This window comes from Vombatus ursinus, unplaced genomic scaffold (genome assembly GCF_900497805.2).
Source record: "Vombatus ursinus unplaced genomic scaffold, bare-nosed wombat genome assembly UNPS02005286.1, whole genome shotgun sequence".
In the NCBI taxonomy this organism is placed as follows: Eukaryota; Metazoa; Chordata; class Mammalia; order Diprotodontia; family Vombatidae; genus Vombatus; species Vombatus ursinus.
In genome coordinates, this window is record NW_020945064.1 from 10,565,218 (window position 1) to 10,583,591 (window position 18,374).

Consider the following 18,374-nt stretch of genomic DNA (forward strand, 5'->3'; position numbering starts at 1 on the left):
GAAGAAGAAGAAGAAGAAGAAGAAGAAGAAGAAGAAGAAGAAGAAGAGGAAAGGTAAGGGAAAAGGGGAAAAGGGAAGGTGAAGGGAAAAGGGGAGGAGGAGGAGGGTCATATTTATATGGAGATTTAAGGTTTGCAAAGAACTTTACATATATTATCTCATTTGATAGTCTCAACTCTGTGAGGTAAAGGTGATTATTATCCCCATTTTACAATTGAGGAAACTGAGGCAGACAGAAGTTAAACAACTTTTCCAGGATCACAATTTGAATTCAGGTTTTCACAACTCCATCACTACATCCACCGTGTCACCCAGCTGCCTCATAAACTACAGAATTGGGTTCGACTAATACTCACCAGCTAAGAAGCTCTGAGCAAGTCACTTCACCATGCCGATCCTTGATTCCCTCATCTATACATGAGAATAATCACACTTTGTAAAGCTTAAAGCACTCTGTAAATATAAGCTGCTATCATCACTGGTGCTATTAGTTACTACCCTATCAGACAGATCCATTTGTGTTAGGTGAGATGCATTATTCATGATTCCTTTCGGCTTACCCCCAAAAACATGCATGCAACATATAAGTCTCAAAGTCGACTCGATGTTCAGAAATGTGGGAAAGTTTATTTATTTCTCTGAACATTCCTGATTCATAATGTGCTTTCTAAAAATGTAACCAAGTTCTAACTGACCAAGATCATGCTATATTTAGCAATACAATTTTAAATAAATGTGCTTTATACTGTATAAAGCTGGTCCTGAAGCCTAGCTTCAAAAAACTGTCTTTCTCTGTACCATCAGGTGGTGCTGCACTCACGTGACTTGACCAGTGCCCAAGTGCTGGGGAAGAAGAAACTCAGATTTCATTCATTTCCTTGTCCTCTTCATCAGATTCCACAATTACTTTAAAACAAACAAATAAACAAAAATCGATGTCTCTGGGTTTAGGGCAACCAAAGGCTTGACCCTATGTTCCTCTTCCTGGCTGAATAAAATGTCAGCTGAGCTTAATATGAATTGTGCTCTTCAGCCTGCCAAACCAATCATCTCCAGCCATTTTCTGGAGATTAACTGCCATGTTGGGAGAGTCTTGATTTGTTTTCGCTTGGTATATTAAGACTTAATATATCATCCTGAGACCCATAAAGCTGGAAACCATGAGTGGGAATATATTACTTTTTATATAGAGAATGTGTAGCAATAAACCTCAACCCAACGGGAGCTGAGTGACGCAATATTGTTGAACTATTCATTCAATTCAATAAACACTTATTAAGTGCCTACTATGTGCCAGACACTGTACTAAGGGGATTCAAATAAGTGACAGTGCTTGCCTCCTTGAGGAGCTTACAATCCGGGGTGAGGGGAAGGGGCTGGGCTAGAGGGTACCAGATACTGTTCTACAGAGTCAAAGCCAAATAGAGCAGCTAATGGAACATGGAGTTACCAGGAATGTCGTAAGCCCTCTCTATAGGAAGGCTTTGGAAGGACTTCAGTGCTCCACCCTCCAGTCTTTCAATCAGAGCTGCTGACTGAAAATGCTGAACAATGATGTTAGCTCTTAATTTCTCTCCAAGATTTAGACCTAGAATGCCTTCAGGGTCATCTAGTTCACTTTCATTGTTTTAGAAGAAGAAACTGAGGCTCCCAGAGGACAAAAGGCCAGGCTTTCTCAGATACTAAGTAGCAGAGCCGAAACTCAAACCCAAGACTCTGAGTCATGAGTTTCATTACAGATCCCAAAGAAGAGTTTAAATACTGTCCCCGTACATCTGGATCAACTGTAGGAAATGTGTATTAATGGGGTCTCAGAGAGTTAGGTGACACATACAGACAGACTTTACAGAATGTTACAGTTTGTAGGAAGCATTAAGATCATTTAATTCAACCCCCTCATTTTACAGAGAGGGAAACTGAGACCCAGAAAGGATAAATGACCTTTATAGTTAAAATGCTAGTTAAGGGGCAAACCCAAGATTCTAATCTAGGTTTTCCAACTCCAAGTTCAGGATTCTTTCACTTCACTACAATACCTAGGCATCTATGTGGTACCAGGGATCAAACGCTGGCTCACTATTTTTGAAGAACAGAATTCAAATTCAGCCTCAAACACTACCTGCGTGACCCTAGACAAGTAAGTCACTTAACCTGTCTGCCTCAGTTTTCCCCACAGTAAAATGGGGATAATAATAGCACCTATTTCCCAGAGCCATTGTGAGGGGATCAAATGAAATATTTGTAAAATGCTTAGCACAGTGCCTGGCATATAAGAGGCATTTAATTGATAATGTTCCTTTCCCCTCCCACTACTTGAAGATATGACTTGATTGAACTAAAGCAATTGGTTATAGAATTGTAACTCTAGATCTAAAGAGGACCTAAGAGGTCATTTAGTTCAAACCCATTTGATGAGAGAAGGGAGGAGGGTTTTGCCCATGGTCAGATAGGTAATACTTAGCTGAAGCAAGATTTTAACCCAGATCCTCTAATTCTAGAGAGGCAATATTCTTTCCACTGTACCACGCTGCCTCCCTTACTATGAGGTATCAAAAAAATTACAAAATAACAGCCCATCAGAGTCAGAAAAGAACCCATTGACTCTCTAGTTCACTGTGTGCCAATAAAAGAATTCTCTCTTCAACATCCCAGACTGAAGATCATTCAGTCTTTTCTTGACCTCTAGTGAAAGGGACATCTCTATCTCCCTGTCCACTTTTGGACAGCTATATGTGCTAGGAAAGTTTATCCCTACATAAAGCAGTCCATAAGTCTGTGACTTCCAATCATTATTCTTAACTGTGCACTCTAAGGACAAATGGAACAAGTCTATCTGATACCTACATGAAAACTGATTGACCAACTATTTGACTGAATCCAACTGGTTTCTTTCTTTTTGTATGTGGGGAAGGGGGGAGGGTGTCAAACTACTTGTTATATAGATATACGGACAGAAATAGAGAGTAAGTATGATGAATACAGCTTGTTAGGGCTATGTAACAACAGGAATAATACTTTACATTTATAAGTACCTTTCCAAATTAGGAACAACACTCCTTACTCCTCCCCTCCCCCACCTCTGCTGTGAGGTAGGCAGAGAAGGGCTTATTAACCCCATTTTACAGAGGAGGAAAAATGTGATTCCTTAAGGAAATTGGGGGGCAGTTAGGTGTCGCAGTGGATAGAATGCTGGCCCTGGAATCAGGAGGACCTGAGTTTAAATCTGGCTTCAGACACTTGACACTTATTAGCTGTATAACCCTGGGCAAGTCACTTAACTTTTGCCTAGAAAAAAAAAGGAAGTTGGAAATTATCTAATATTTTGGGTTGCATGCTATGGGGAAAATCAATAACATCTTAAAATAGGATTGATCACAGATTTTGTAAAATTTAATAATCAGGTCTAGTGAAGATATTATGTTAGTATTACTCAGGATGTGAGCATAGAGTGGGCCCCTTTTGAATTGAAGAAGATAGCACTTATGTATTGTCTTCATGCAGAGGAAAGGTTTTCCTTCAGGACTCATTAATTCTTATAGGCTTCTGCTTGAAAATGTCCCTATTACTGGCTTATTAATTTCAGTTTATACAAATCAATTATAATAATTACAGCTTGAAGCACTTTCTAAACACTGTCTTATGCAAATAATTGTGGCTTGAGGGCTCAACAAACTGATGAGATCCCTTTCTAGGATCCAGTCCGATGATTCTCTCCCTGGGACCCCTTCAGCAGAACAGTCATCACTTCTCATTGGTCATTTAGCAACTACAAGGGCAGGGATTTTGTTTCACCAGGGATGACTTAGGTGAGCTAAACCCATGCCTGGTAAGTGCATGGATCTTCCCTCTTTCTTCCAAGATATGAACAAAGAGTCTACAAGGGATCTCCATACTGTACTTAAGGGCTAGAGGAGGAGAGGAAAGAGAGGGAGGAGGGAGGTGACTGTGAATGCTTGGAGAAAGGAGCATAGACAAAGCCTCTGTTATGTAATGCAACAGAATTTCAAAAAGGTCGTAAGATTGCAGCTTATCTTTTTAATGGTTTATAGTCAAGATGGATCCCAACCAAATGACTACATAATTGTCCACCCCATCTATTGGGGAGAAACAGAGATTGAAAGAGATTTCTCTACTTTCTTTATTTCCTTCCAGCACTTATAATTCTATGATTCTCATCAATGCATATGTGCATTGGAAATATACATGTGGAAATCATGAATGTGCATATCAAGGACATCAACATGTCTGTCTTTGTCCAGTTAATATAAAGATTAACCTCTTAGCAGGTGTTAATATTATTCAACTATCTAGCATGAAAATTTTCTCTTTTATTTCAGTCACTCTAGCCGTCATTTTGCCTAATGTCAGAATTTGCCTGTTGCTGTGAACTAATTCTCGATTTTAGTTGAAAAAAAAAAACATGCTATACATACATGCATATAGATCCATGCTTGAAGTCACCTGGGCAAAGGGTGGGGGAGGTAGACTACGACACTAATTGGAAAGCAAAAATAACCATACACTTCATGGGCCATATTGGATCATTCCTTCTCCAGTTTCCCATTCTATGCCTAGAGATTTCTGGAGCTGAGAGGCTACAGACCCACCCATTTACTGACAATATTAGAACTTCTACCTGGGTGAGTAGCAGCAGAGGAAAGCACAAAATTTAAAAGGGATGAAAGGCAGTATTGAAAAGACTACTGCATTTGGAATCACCTAAGTTGGTAGGGTCAAAATCATATAGAAATGGGGTCACAAAACCATACATAAAGATCCCCAAATGTTGCATATTGACTTAAAAACTACATAGCAACATTACCTAATGTTCCATTGTATTGTTATTTATTTTGTTAAATATTGGTAATTATATTTTGATTTGATAAAGACTGCATTCAGCAATGTTGTTGGCAGCATGCCATGGCAGAACCAGTGTCTGACCCCTCTGATCTAATTGATTTAAAACCTTCAGATAACATAAAACCTCAGCATAATATTTAAGCAGTGGCTCTCTGTAACAACGAAATCATGGGTATAATCCATATCCATACGTATGTATAAACATATGTATTTGAGCATGCATCTTTTTTTTTCATTTGTCATATGCGTGCAATCAACTCTCATTTGACTTTTTAGAAGCCCCCAAAGTCCCCTCCTGCTCTAGCAGTCCTGTGTTCCTATGATATGTGTGAATCTGTGAATTTATAGGTAGTCTTGCTTGTCTTAGGATGGCCAGACAGGCCCACTCAAATCTATGAGCATCAGAAAAGCAAGCTTCAGGCCTAATGAGAATGAATCCCTCTAACTATGTATGTCTTCCAGAGTCAGGGAGAGGTAAAATTTCCAAAGTCTGTCTGTATCCCAAATACCATGTAGCAAGTTTGCTGTTTTGTTTGTAGTCACACCAGATTACCCCTGACTTGAGCTGTGTAGGACAGTGAAACAAACTTTTTCAAAGCAGTGTTGTTGCTTGGGTTGATTTAGAATGACTCAGCCTTGCACAGGGCCCTTCAGGCTTGACTATCTGCAAATGGGCAGATTTCCACATATCTACATGTGACACTAACATATGTATACATACATTTATATGTGTATCTATATATGAGACATAGATCATATCCCACACCTGCTATTTTCATACATATTCATATAAACATGAGTGAGTTCAAATCAGGTAGGAATTTACAGGCTCTTGGAGATGTTATCCTTATTTTGAAGAAAGAAAAGGATTTAATAGCACACCATCAGCTGGTTTAAAAGAGGAAAGCTGAGATTTTTTTTTTCACTTGTCTGCATTTGACTCACCAATGAAAGGGCTGGGATTTTTTAAAAATTAAATGCATTCCAAGATAAAGAGGGAATTAACACGAATATATAAAAGCAAGAACCATTCCCCCAGTGGATTCAAAGATATTAAAACAAATATTCTGCAAAAGAAGAATTGTTAAGTTATTAGCAACTATAACCATATGAAAGAATGTTTCAAATCACAAATAAGAGAAATGCAAATCAAAATAACTTTGAGGTTTCTTCGAGCAACCAGAAAATTGGCAAAGATCACAAAATATGGGATTAATCAAAGTTGGGGGAGGGGCAGGTCTGTGGAAAGATAGGCACACTAATGTACTATTGGGGTAGTCATAAAGTGATATGTTCTGGGAAACTATTGAGAATAAGGACTAAAATAACCATACTTTTTGACACAGAGATCCTTATACTAGACTCATACTCCCAAAGGGATCAAAGATGGCAGTGTGATTCAATGGAAAGCACATTGGATTTGGAATCAGTGAACCTGGGTTCAAATTCCACTTCTGACACCAACTATATGACTTACTGCAAGTCACATAACCACTCTGGGCCTCAGTTTCCTAGAAAGAAAATTTCCATGTCTACCAAAATATTCACAGCAATATTTTGTGTAGTAGCAAAGAACTAAAAACATTGATTAGAAAATAGCTAAACAACTTGTGATACATGAATGTAATGGAATACTACTGTGCTATAAAAAGGACAAATGTGAAGAATTACTAGTAACATGGGAAGATAGGTATGAATTAATACAGAAGGTGGATAGCTTAGTGAGGACAGGAATATATTCAGAAATAAATATATGACAAAAATAAGATGTAAGAATAAAAAGTTAAGGGATAAAAATGCAAAATTTTAGTATATAAGCATATAATATAGAGTTAAATGTTTAAATTATATATAATTTTATATTTTACTAATATTTATAATATATTCTCAATTATATACACACAGAGAGAACAAGAACCATTGAATGAATATTGTGCTGAAGTTTACGAACTGTCAGAGATAACCAGTGAATTAAAATGAAAATCTTTCTTCAATATCTTAGGACACCCCTAAATTATTTGAAAAATATGTGTCCAAAATAGACACTGCTTCAAAGCTGAATGTTCTAAGTGGGAATAAGATCATAGAATTTTCCTTTTCATATGTAGACATAGATATGCATAGGATTTTAGAGTTAGGAGGTACTTTAGTACCTTCTAATCTAGTTCCAATTCCTCATACACACCTTATTTGAGAAATGAAAAAACCCCAGAGAGTTTCTGTAACTTTCCCAAGGGGAAGAGCTGGAGTCTGAACCCAGGTTTCCAAGACTCCAAAACTAATACAAATTTCACAGCCCCACACTGATACTTAGATCTATGATTTCATCAATATAAAGAACTTCCAATGTGAAAATTCCCTTCACCAATGAAGATCAGCAACTCTTAGAGAGTTTCTTGGGACAATGAAAGGTTAAGTGACTTGCCAATAGTCACTCATAGTATGGGGATCATAGAATCATAGACTTAGAGCCAAAAGAGACTTCAGAGATAATCTAGTCCAATCCCTTAATTTTATACATGAGGAAACTGAGCCTAGAGAGGTAAAGTGACCCAAGGGTACAGAGCTAAGAAGTGCCAGAGCCAGGATTTGAACCCAGGATCTTTGACTCCAAACCCAGAGCCCTTCTATAGAATCCTGGTGTGTTGGAAATTGGACAAGTACCCAGATCTCCCTCACTGGCAATGGAAAAATGCTCATATCTCAGCTCTGTTACTTACAGCCTCCAATAAGACATTTAAAGGTTGTGGGTCTCAGTTTCCTTATCTGTAAAATGAATGTTTAGACTAGATGACATCTCTAAGATCTTTCCAACTGTAAATCAATGAGTCTATATTTCTCTTCCTGACCCCCGAGTCCAGTCTTCTATATATGCATACCTATCTTTTCTGGCATAAATATAATTTAGGTAGGAAACTCCTTGTATTATAATTGAAACTATATTGTAATTCTAAGTATCACATTCTTTTAAGTGCTCCATGACCCCAACTAAAAAACTTGTGCCATAAATTACTAAAACATGGGACTTACAGATTTAGAACTGGAAGGGGCCTTAGAAGCCACAGAGTAAAATGTCTCCCCTGCTGCAGATGACCTGCACAGGATCACAAGTAATAAGTTTGTGAGGTTAAGATTTAAGCCAGGTCCTCCTCCCTCCCAGTTCAATGCTTTACCAAGACATCATTCTCTCCCTCTAATACTATATGAGGGGAAATCAAACACGAAAATGTAAGAATTAACAATACTTCCAACATATTTAAAATAAAACATGCACTGTACCTGCTGAGTAGAATAACTGCATGCATTTTTCACAATTTAGGTAACTGCTCAGAGTTCTGAGTTGGGCTCCTTCCTTCTTCTGTACTTAATTGAAAATTCAGTCTTTCTGATGACTGGAAATCTCCTAAGATGGATGGCATCAGGAATCACAGCTGTAACTGAAACCTCATTCCTATTACACTGTTTGTTTATTTCACACAGTAATCACATTGAACCAAACAGATAAAGGTTAATGGAAAAACAATTTTATTCACCAGACGCTACTCATTTGGAAGTAGAAAAATGGATGACAAAAGCATATTCCAGGATGTTGTAGATAATCACAGTGAGAATCAAGCTGCATCCAGCACTTAGCACAGTGCTTGCCATATAGTAGGTGTTTAATAAACATTGATTGATTGATAAATGAAGATTTCTGTAGGATTTCAAAAGCAAAAATGCCCCTGAAAATCATCAAACTCAACTTTTTTTTAACTATTGTCAAAATCTGAGGCAGATTTCATGAACAACCATTGGAACTGAGTCTTCAGGTCCTGCTTAACTATGTCCCATTGATTTATACATGGAAGATCATCTTCTCAGACCTTTTAATTATTCAATAAAGATATTTCCCTGAAAAAGTCCTTTTCAATATAGCCAGAATCAGATGTCTACTTCATTTAATTTTTGTATTTATTTTAATAATGTCCTAGTAGCCATTTAAGAAGTTATTTTAGAAATCCCTTTCAAACTTCCTGAAAGTCATTCCTACCTCCAAAAATTCAATGACTTTCTGTACTTTCCCACATCAGATAAAAGTTATTTGAAGGTTTAGGAAGTCAAGCTCTGAACTCCAGTGAAACCCAAATATATCCAATATAAGAAGTTGAGACATTTCAAAGGCAGCCTGGGCCATGCAGAGCCCTGGGAAACTTGAATTTCTGAATCAGATCTTTGTTGCAAACAGGGGTCTTTCCTCAATAAGACCTCCAATCACTTGGTCAAAGTATTTATTTAGCTACCAATGGTAGAAGGAAAAGGAATCGCTGGGCTTTGAGTCAGAAGTCTTGGGTTCCTCTCCCTGCTTTGCCACAGCTGTGTCTCCCCTGAGACATCATTTCATCTCTCTGAGCCTCAGTTCCTTCATCTGTAATAATAATACTTACATTATCTGCCTCTCTGGATATAATGAAACAATGCTTGTTAAAGCACTTGCAAACCATAAAGCATCGTATAAATGTTCAGCTATTATTATTATAAAGGTAGTTAACTAAAGGCTGGAGGCAGGGCATGGAGTGGGGGATTGTGGGACAAAAGATAGGAAACAATCTTTTCAAAGAACTTTGTGAGGTTTCCCCTTTGGAATAAGAGAAATGCAAAGTTTGCAGAGAACAAATTCCCAAAGCTGTTGCAACATAACAAAGTGCTCTCTCTCTCTCTCACACACACACATATTCCTCAGTATTGCTCTCTGTGTTTCTCCATCTCTGTCTCTCTTTAACTCTCTGTATATATGTCAATTTGTTTAACAAAAATATAAGTCTTTTTTATTACCAGATTCAGAAACAATATTAAAAAGTCCTAGATCTTCAAAAAAAATGTGAATCTGGCATAATATGAGACACCTTCTCTCCTCTCCCCTTCTTCAGGAATCCCTTGAAATGTCTTGTTTCTTTAAAAGCTAAACAAAAATAACAGTGCATTAAATGACTACGTCTAGTTGCAGAAAGAACAAAATGGGTATTCAACAATGTATTTGCATAAATGGACAAAATATTTTATTGGCTAGAGTGCACATTCATAGTGAAGGTTGCTAATATAGAAGTTTTCAAAGGTCAGTTACAATTATACAAAAAAAGTCCACTATTTATAGCAGAAATAAAACATGTTCCTTGAACCATATATCTGGAAAGAAAGGAAACAGCCCTATAAAAGTTGTGACTGATCTTGGTTGTTGTCCAAATGGTAACACGACAACTTCCACCTTTACATCTCTCGTAAATCGACTCCAAGCAAGCAGAGTATTCTCTGGGACCTGTTTCAGTGAGTGGCACCTTTAGCCTGATACACTCGCCACCCAAGCGGCTCAAGAAGTCAGCTCAGCTGACCTGTTCTATAAACAGCCCTAAATCCCCTAGGCCAGTGGGAACCTACAGTTGAACTTGAAGTTGTCTTAGCTCTCTGATCCATATTGTACTACAACTGCATTCTGTTTTATAGTCTGTTTCATACCTAAGTGGTCAGGAAGCGAGGGCAAGGGGTGGGAGTAGGGGGGAGGGGAGGCCAGGGAGTGGGATTATTGGAGACCTAAACCGTAGCTTTGAGATAGACTTATATGGTCTTGGGTGTGCGTGCTGTCTCTTGGTAGCCTATAATAAAACTTTCAGAGGGATGGGGTGGGGGCGGAGGGGAGAACAGCAAACATAAGCCTCTTGGAATTGGGTTTAAAAACATTCAAAATCTTAACAGTAAAGGGAGGAAGGGTGCAGAGAACAGGGATTCGAATTACAACAGATAAGCCAGCCAGCCCAGAATGGGAGAATTTCTTGAGCTGTTACATCTCCACGTGGGAGTCGCTGAAACTTCCCTGAACGGACAGGTTGGCAAATGTCTTTCAAACAAATAAACAAGCAAAGTTAAAATAATATGCTTTTCACCCGCTTCGGTCGTGGTCAGTCGCTGGTGTCCCTTGCAAGGGACAGGTTCCAGGCTTTGAGGAGACAGAAGGAGAAAAAAAAAAAAATCCGCCTCTGTTCTTAATACTGGAAATTAAATACAGCGTCAGAAAGTTGGAGCGGGAAATATGACAGAAGAGGGATCCCCAGCTGGTAAAGTCGCCCTTGAACTTGAGAATCGAGCATCAGGGAGCCACTGAAAGTCGGGCAGAGACCGGGAGAGCTAGCAAAGAGGGCAGAGCTGAAGCATCCCCCGGGTAGCGACTCCCCGGCATGTTTGGCTGCCCCTGCCAGCTCTCCCCCTCTGGCTGGCTTCTGGCTGTGTGTCCGGGCCAGGATACTGTCTATGCTGAAGCTCTTGGGCTTGTCGGCATTTTTTGGAGGGGAAGCGTCCTCCGGGTCCGTGTCTCGCGGGCCAGGGGGCGGAGGAGGGCCCAAGGTAGCTGTGCTCTCAACTGGCTGCCCGCTTGACTGGCCTGAGATAGCAACATCTCGTTGGATACTGTCCTGGGCGTCCTCGGGGACCACGGAAAGGAGACCAGGGCTGGGCCAGCAGAGGGGGGCAGAGCATCTGGTCGAGGGGTGAGTGGGGGCCGACGCAGCATGCCCTTGGGAAGCTCCTTTTGGGCTGGTCACATAGCCCTCACTACTTCCTTCTCTTCTCTCTTCACCTCCTCTCCCTCCTTCTCTCCCTCCTTCTCTCCCTCCTCCTGCTTCACTTTTTCCACATTCTCCTCTTTCTTCACTCCTTTCTCCCCCTCCTCTATCTCCTCCTTCAGTCCTTCCTCCTCCACTCCTTCCTCCCCCTCCTCCTTCTCTTTCCCCTCCTCTCCCAGTTGCTGCAGGGCTGTCTTCCCTTTCCTCCAGCCTGCCTCTGCGGCCCACCTGGGCTCCGGCCTCCTCCGCCTCCCCTTTGCCTTTCTTGGCCTCCTGGACCCCAGGGCCTGGCTTGGGCTTCCTCTTCCGCCGTCTATAGTTGCCGTGCTCAAACATGTCCAGGCAGCGGGGGTCCAGGGTCCAGTAACTGCCTTTGCCAGGGCGGCCCTTCTCCCGGGGCACCTTGACGAAACAGTCATTGAGCGACAAGTTGTGCCGGATGCTGTTCTGCCAGCCCTGTTTGTTGTCGTGATAGAACGGAAAACGGTCCATGATGAACTGGTAGATGCCGTTGAGCGTGACCCTCTGATCTGGGGCGTCTTTGATGGCCATGGCGATAAGGGCGATGTAGCTGTAGGGAGGCTTCTGGGGGGGCTCGGCCCGATCGGCTCCAACCAGAGTAGCGGGAGGAGAGAAGCCCAGGGGCATCCCGGGCCGCTCGGGGCCGTACACGTACAACACCGAGGGGCTGACCAGAGGAGGTAGGTGGTGGTTGTAGAGGTGGGTCATGGCGAGGCTAAGAGAGTTTCAGGCTGTCCCGCAGGGAGAAGGCTAGGGCGAGTCAGCGAGAGGTTCCCCAAGCCTGGGAGAGCCAGCCCCGAGCCTGCAGCTCTAGCTCGCTCCAGCTCTGCCTCTTTCCCCAGCCAGCTCTCGCTGTGTCCCTTCTTCATGCCTTTAAAAATGTTAAATAATTGTTGTAAGTTTGCTATTATATGTTGACTTAGCACTGGAAAATAAATTGTCTATGATAAACAATCGTTGTGTTCTCAGCCCACCCACATTAATTAAAATTTCATTGCTGAAAAACTCCAAGCTTCTCTCCACGTGTCTTTTTGATACCAGCCAATCGTTTTCTGGGCTATTTCTTCATTTGTTTATAGAATTAGTCTGTTGATAAGTCTGCCCACCCAAGTTGAATCAAGCTGTGTTTATTTGGAAAAATTTCCGGGCACCCAATATATAAACGCACTGATCTGATGTTTGAAATATCACGTCCACCCCTTGACGCTGTAAGCACACACAACTCAGCAAAGCAGGATGTTAACTGCTACGACTCGGCGCGGGGTCCGAGCAGGCCGGAGAGAGAGAAGGTGGGGGTGAAAAGATTTATCAAGAGAGAACCAAGAGAGAAGCGGATCACGAACAGTGCAGGCGGAGAGGGAGCCCTAATGGCACCCACCCACCCCCATTCCAAGGACAGAGAATCTCCTTTTTCTCCGAATTTTATGGGAAGATGAATAATCCTTATAAAAAGCTTTCAAGGACTTTAGAAGGATGTTTTAAGGGAACCCGGCAGGGCGGGAAGGGGAGAAAAGGCAAAACTCCACGAGTTTTGAGAGGTGGGGCGGAGATGGTGCTTGGCTTTCGAGGTGCCCGGGAATTGACAAGAGTGATGGTGTTGAAATGTGGGGTGAGGCAGAACTCCCAGGCTTCTCACATTTGTCGAGTCTCAGTGTAAATAAATTTAATCCCAGATAACTAACTCGGGGTGCAGCCAGGTCGAGGGAGCCTAGGGGTGAAGCCGGTTTGAAGGAAATGGCAAAGCTTCAGTGTCCAGTTTAGAGGAAGATGAGTTAGATAATATTAGGCTCTGGGGATCTGGAAGGGTGGAGGTGGTCCGGGGTGATCAAGAAATCGAGAGCCTGGGAGAGGTTTGATAGCCCATCTATTAGGAGTGGGAGAGCAAAAGTGAGGTCTCTGGCCAGGCTGAGGTTGAAAGCGAAGAGCACCATAAAAGGGGGATTTGGCAGGCTTCAGGGGGAAAGCTGGTATTTGTGAATGCAGGCCTGTTGCTTTATATTCTGTCCTTTCCTGTTTATAACAAGGAGGGGGATTATAACAACTTTACAAGTGCACACAGCTGGCCGGTGATTACATTAAACATTTGGGATGCTTGCGTGCGTTTTTTCCCCTTTTTGGGGGGTATAAATGTTCCCTATCTATTTTTTAATTTGTCGGTGTCACGGTTTGAATCAAAGGTCCCGAATGCCTGCGATTCAAGAGGTGTCAGGGTCCCCTTCCCTTCGCCAGCACTCCTCTACTCCCTGGAGGCAAAAGGGGTAGTAGATGCAAAGAGCAACACCTAGCTCTTTATGATCCAATATTCCAGCCACTCAGGTCAGTTTAAACGTCATACGAAAATTTAATTAGTGCCTTAGTAAAACGAAAGGGGACCCCAGGGTGAAGGGGAGGAGTAGAATCAAGGCAGGGAAGAGGCTGAGTGCAGTTTGGTGGGCGGTGATTGGGGACTGTCTGCTACTCCGGTCGGTGTATTTTAAAGGTGGAAAGAAAATTAGGCATCACCTAGGAGCCAGATTCTAATACAACTCCCATATTTCATAAATAGGGAAACTGAGGCACAGAGAAAGGCCTTGCTGAGGTCACCCAGGAGCAAATCAAACATAACTATCCAGGCAATGACTCTTTTCACTAAACCAGGATGCCTTGGTAGTTTTGCCCAAGAGGTGAGGGATAGGTAGGGGCTTCTCTCTGAATCAAGGAGCCCTGGTAGGAACAGGACAAAAACAGCTGATAGGAAATTGAGCTAAGTGCCACCTTGGTGGCTGCTCTATTGGGTACTTTAAATGGAAGGACCCCTTCACAGAACTCTCAGGGACTGTGGTCCAAATAAACCAGTCCAAACCAGGTCTCTTTAGCTTTGAAAATCTACTTGTTGTGGGAGGTTCTTTTCAGCATGTCCCAGACCCAGTTTCACCATCCAGCAGTTCCCTCCTTAGTCGTGCTGACTGACTATTATTCCTGTAGAGGTGCTCTTGGAGTTCCAGGCCCTAGGTAGAGTCCAATCTCACCCAATCTCAGATGAAATTGACATTGGCATTCAAGGTCAAATCATTTCAGCTCTATGATCCTCAGTTTTTTCACCTAAAAAAATTAGAGGAGGTCACACTTACACTGGACACCTCACTGGGTCCTTGTATTATAGAGCTATGAGATGTTGCCACCAGCACCACCATCATTATTGTTATATAAGCACCAAAAAAAAAGACAGTATGGTTTAATAGAGAGCTCACCTGGGAATCATGAATTCAAGTCTGGCCTTTGATATGTGACAGCTGTGCTTCCCTGGACAAGTCACTTAGCTCCTCAGTGACCCCCTGATAACTTTCTAATACTATAAGTTGTAGAGGAGTTGCCACATCTCCAGTGGCAGGAGTTCATTCACTAGGAGCTCCCCATGAAAATCACAGATTTGGACAAATAATAGTATTATAATATCAAGTATTATACCATGATATTCTGTAATGTACAATTACATAATAACATAGTTACATAAAGTATATGCTTGGATAATATTGGATATTATGGCATCACAAAGAGGAATGCCAGATGAGCGACTGGGAATCACCCACCCTACCACCTTCTCCCTTAATCCTTTTGTAACCAAAACGAATTTTAATTGGGAGATGGAAGCTAAGAGAGGCAAAACAAAAATAACTGTAATAACAACTCACATTTGTATAGTTTTCCTCACAACAACCCTGTGAGGTAAGTAGTGCAAGTTTAGTATTATTCTCGTGTTATAGTTAGGAAAACTGAGCCTCAGAAAGGTAAGATCACTTGCCCAAAAAGCCACGGAGGCCCTGTTTCATGGCTGGGAGCCCCAGCAGCAGTGGCCGCTGATCTTAATCCTCAACAACGAATTCCGTGTCCATTCCAGAAGGTGACTGTCGCATTTACCAAGCCACTCCATCTCCCTTCAAACTCATATTACATCGCCCAGTGCAGAAGGGGAAAGGTACAGGTTGCTCCCTGGGTATTTCAGCATTACTCCAATGCCTCTGCTAAGTCCCTTCTACAGGCATCTCAGCCAAGCTGAAGGAAACCAACCGCCCGCCTCTCTTCTCTTGCCTTCGATGCTAGCTGACTCTGGGCGGCTCCTGGAGAGAATCTGAGCAGGGATTATTACAATAATAAATACTTCCCTATATGGTCATGTCCCGGATACAGGCGGAGACACACTAGGAGTTACAGGAGGTATTGGGTGAAAGAGAGAGGAAAAGAGAGAGAAGTAGATAAGAAACCTAACAGTTAACCTTTGGTAAGACACTCTGCTTTGAGGGTTTCCCAGAGACTTTCAAGTTAACAACGCTGATGTAGCTGCCTCTCAAAGCTTGCACCACGTTATATCTGAGCCCAAAGAAAGTCTCTCCCTTTACCCCGCCCAACCTACAGTTTTGCAATAATTGAAATAGGGGAGCTCCAAGCAGAGTGGGAAGGAGCTGCAACTGCCTCTAACCCAGGCTACCCTTAAGTGGCTGTGAAGACCACCACTCTCACTCTGGGAGAGGAGTCACTCCTTTTTTGTGATCTGTAGCTCAAAGATGTGGAGAGTCCCTGAGTTTGAATTCTGACTCTACTACTTACTAGCCGTGTGATCTTGGGAAAAGTCAGTTCCCCCTCTTTGGTTTTTATTTCCTTTGTCTGAGTGGCCATCTGTGTCTGCCTGAGCACGGATGTAAAGCCTTCTACCCTCTACCTAGTTGGAGATCTGAACTAGAGTGTGGGGATGGAAATATAAAGGGGAGAGAAGTATCACAGAGTAATAAGAGATGGGGTAGGAGACAGTGTGAGAACTCTCAGACTCAAAAGGTATCAGAAAAAAATATCTGATTGCTCCTGGCTGGCAGGTTGGGGGATGTTGAAGGTGGTGGAGAGGGAGTAGAGATCCTCTCTTCCCTGCCTCTTGATGTCTCAAGGAAGCAAAGAGTCCTGCCCCCTGGGCTCTGTGGTCATTGAGGCTGAAGCTCCAGTTTTAGAGTGATTGCTGCTGGCTAGGGTCAAATCCCAATGGAAAACTGGTACAAAATGGCCATGAGCACCTTCCTTGGGAGCCCAGAGATCTCAGACTTCAGTGTCTGAGAGGAGGCATACTCTCCCCTTCCTCATCTCCAAACAAAATTTTAAAACAATATCATTGAGGCAATTTCCAATTCTGCTCTAGTCTCCTAGGTGGGAGGGAGAGGAAGGAGAAGAGTCAGGGCAGTGGCAGGGCAATTCTGTGCAAGGTGAAAGATTGCTTAAGAATGGTCAATGAAATGTTGCCCTGCTGAAGTCTAAAAGACTATAACCAATAGTCATAGCAGCATCATACAGCCCACATGAGAGCTCATAAATTATTAGAGGTGGAAAGGCCCTTGGGGATCTATTATCACTGTCTCATTTTTACAAAGGCCTTGAGAACAGAAGTGATTTACCTAGGATCTAGCTTGTCTGTAGCAGAACCAAAACTCAAACCCTAGTCATCTGACTCTCAGCCCAGGGCTCTTTCCATGACAGTCACTTCTAGGAGGGGTATGGGGGTAGGGGACAATGACTGTATATTTTTGGTTGAATTTTTTAGGCTCTAAGAGTTGAAAGTAACCTCAGAGATCTTCTAATCCAATGTATACCTGAATAACATCCCCTCTGCACAATACTAGAAAACATACTAAAAATGCTTTATGAAGGCTAAACGATACAACTTTGAGCTACCAAAGCCCTGTTAATCTCCTTTTCCTAATTTCAGTAATTATAGGAACAAAAGTGTTTTGTTTTTAAGTGAAAAATAAACTGTCATCTCCAGTAGCATGAAACTACTGAGAACCAGACTGCATGCATTCTGTATCATTCTTAGAAATAATAGTGAAAGATGTATGGGAAAATAATGGACAACAGAGAGGCAGTATCTTTAGGTTGCCAATTACTTGGGAGAAAACTAAAAAATAATCCTGGTCTTCCCTCTACAGTTGTGCCAGTGTACAGATGTTTGAAACATTTGAATCCTAAAATGTTCAAACATCGTTTGGAGTTTTGGCCTAGGCCTGGCCTGTTGGGGAAAAGGGAGTAGTGGGGGTGATGCTGTTTATAGTTGTCTGTGTTTCTTATCCACCTACTATACTATAAGTGAGTAGACAACAAAGACTGTATCTTAGCTATGTTTCGTATTTCCCACAGCATCTAGAATACGCTCTGCACACATTCATGTATATCAATGTGAATTTACAATAAGAGGAATTGTGAAGAGCTGGGAAGAAAGGCAGGATCTGAAGGGCCAATACAGCCTATGAATTCAGAGGCAGTATCCTTATACTGTGGCCTTTTTCTCAGGAAAAATAAGAAAGCTAAATGGTGGTGGAGTGGGAAAAGTACTGGACACCTAGGTTAAAATCCTGGTTCTCCCACTGAATAATGCTGTGACCTTGGATTAGTCACATACCCTGTCTGAGATTCAGTTTTCTCCCATCTAAAATAAGCTGGGGGGAGGGGGACAAGATTTCTTTTGTTGGGTTAGTTTTTACTAATCCAGTAATTTCATTGGTATAGGAAATTCATGCATGAGGAAACTTCCTCTTCTAATTCATATTGGCACCAGCTCTGCAACATGCAACCTTAGAGGTAGTTGGGGTTAAGTGACTTGCCCAGGGTCACACAGTCAGTATGTGTCAAATGAAGGACTGGAATCCATATCATCCTGAGAGATAAAACTTTAGGAAGGAAAGAAAAAACTTGGGTTTTCTGCCTCGTGTTCTGTGAGTTTGAAGTGAAGTCCTTGTTCGGGTGTTAAGGAATTTTTAAAAACCAAAAGTGCCACCTATATTCTCCATTTTAGCTCTACCTATACAGCCAACGTGAAGTGGAAGACACCATTATCTTCTCTTCTCTCTCTCTCTCTCTCTCTCTCTCTCTCTCTCTCTCTCTCTCTCT

The 18,374-nt window shown here is 41.9% G+C and overlaps 2 protein-coding genes across 2 annotated transcripts in view; both read right to left on the bottom strand.

The window, feature by feature from the left end:
• Positions 1-10,771: 10,771 nt before the first annotated feature.
• Positions 10,772-12,179, bottom strand: FOXL1 (forkhead box L1). Its single transcript, XM_027846307.1, has 3 exons — positions 11,679-12,179; positions 10,896-11,309; positions 10,772-10,828 (listed from the first exon to the last, which is right to left on the bottom strand). Exons 1-3 carry the CDS (start codon positions 12,177-12,179, stop codon positions 10,772-10,774), a joined length of 972 nt encoding a protein of 323 aa, XP_027702108.1.
• A 31-nt stretch (positions 12,180-12,210) lies between these two features.
• Positions 12,211-18,374, bottom strand: part of FOXC2 (forkhead box C2) — a 13,965-nt gene continuing 7,801 nt past the window's right edge. Inside the window, exon 2 of the mRNA XM_027847667.1 lies at positions 12,211-12,342. The gene's annotated coding sequence lies outside the window, so the exon portion shown is untranslated. The remainder of the gene's footprint in view (positions 12,343-18,374) is intronic.

Excerpts from the sequence above, each read along its gene's own strand:
- FOXL1 (XM_027846307.1), bottom strand. The coding sequence starts at position 12,179 with ATGACCCACCTCTACAACCACCACCTACCTCCTCTGGTCAGCCCCTCG. Across the intron at positions 11,310-11,678 it reads CGGAGGAGGCCGGAGCCCAG|GACGCCCAGGACAGTATCCA; the intron begins GTGGGCCGCAGA and ends GTGGTCCCCGAG. Across the intron at positions 10,829-10,895 it reads CGCTCCAACTTTCTGACGCT|CCTGGAACCTGTCCCTTGCA; the intron begins GTATTTAATTTC and ends GTCTCCTCAAAG.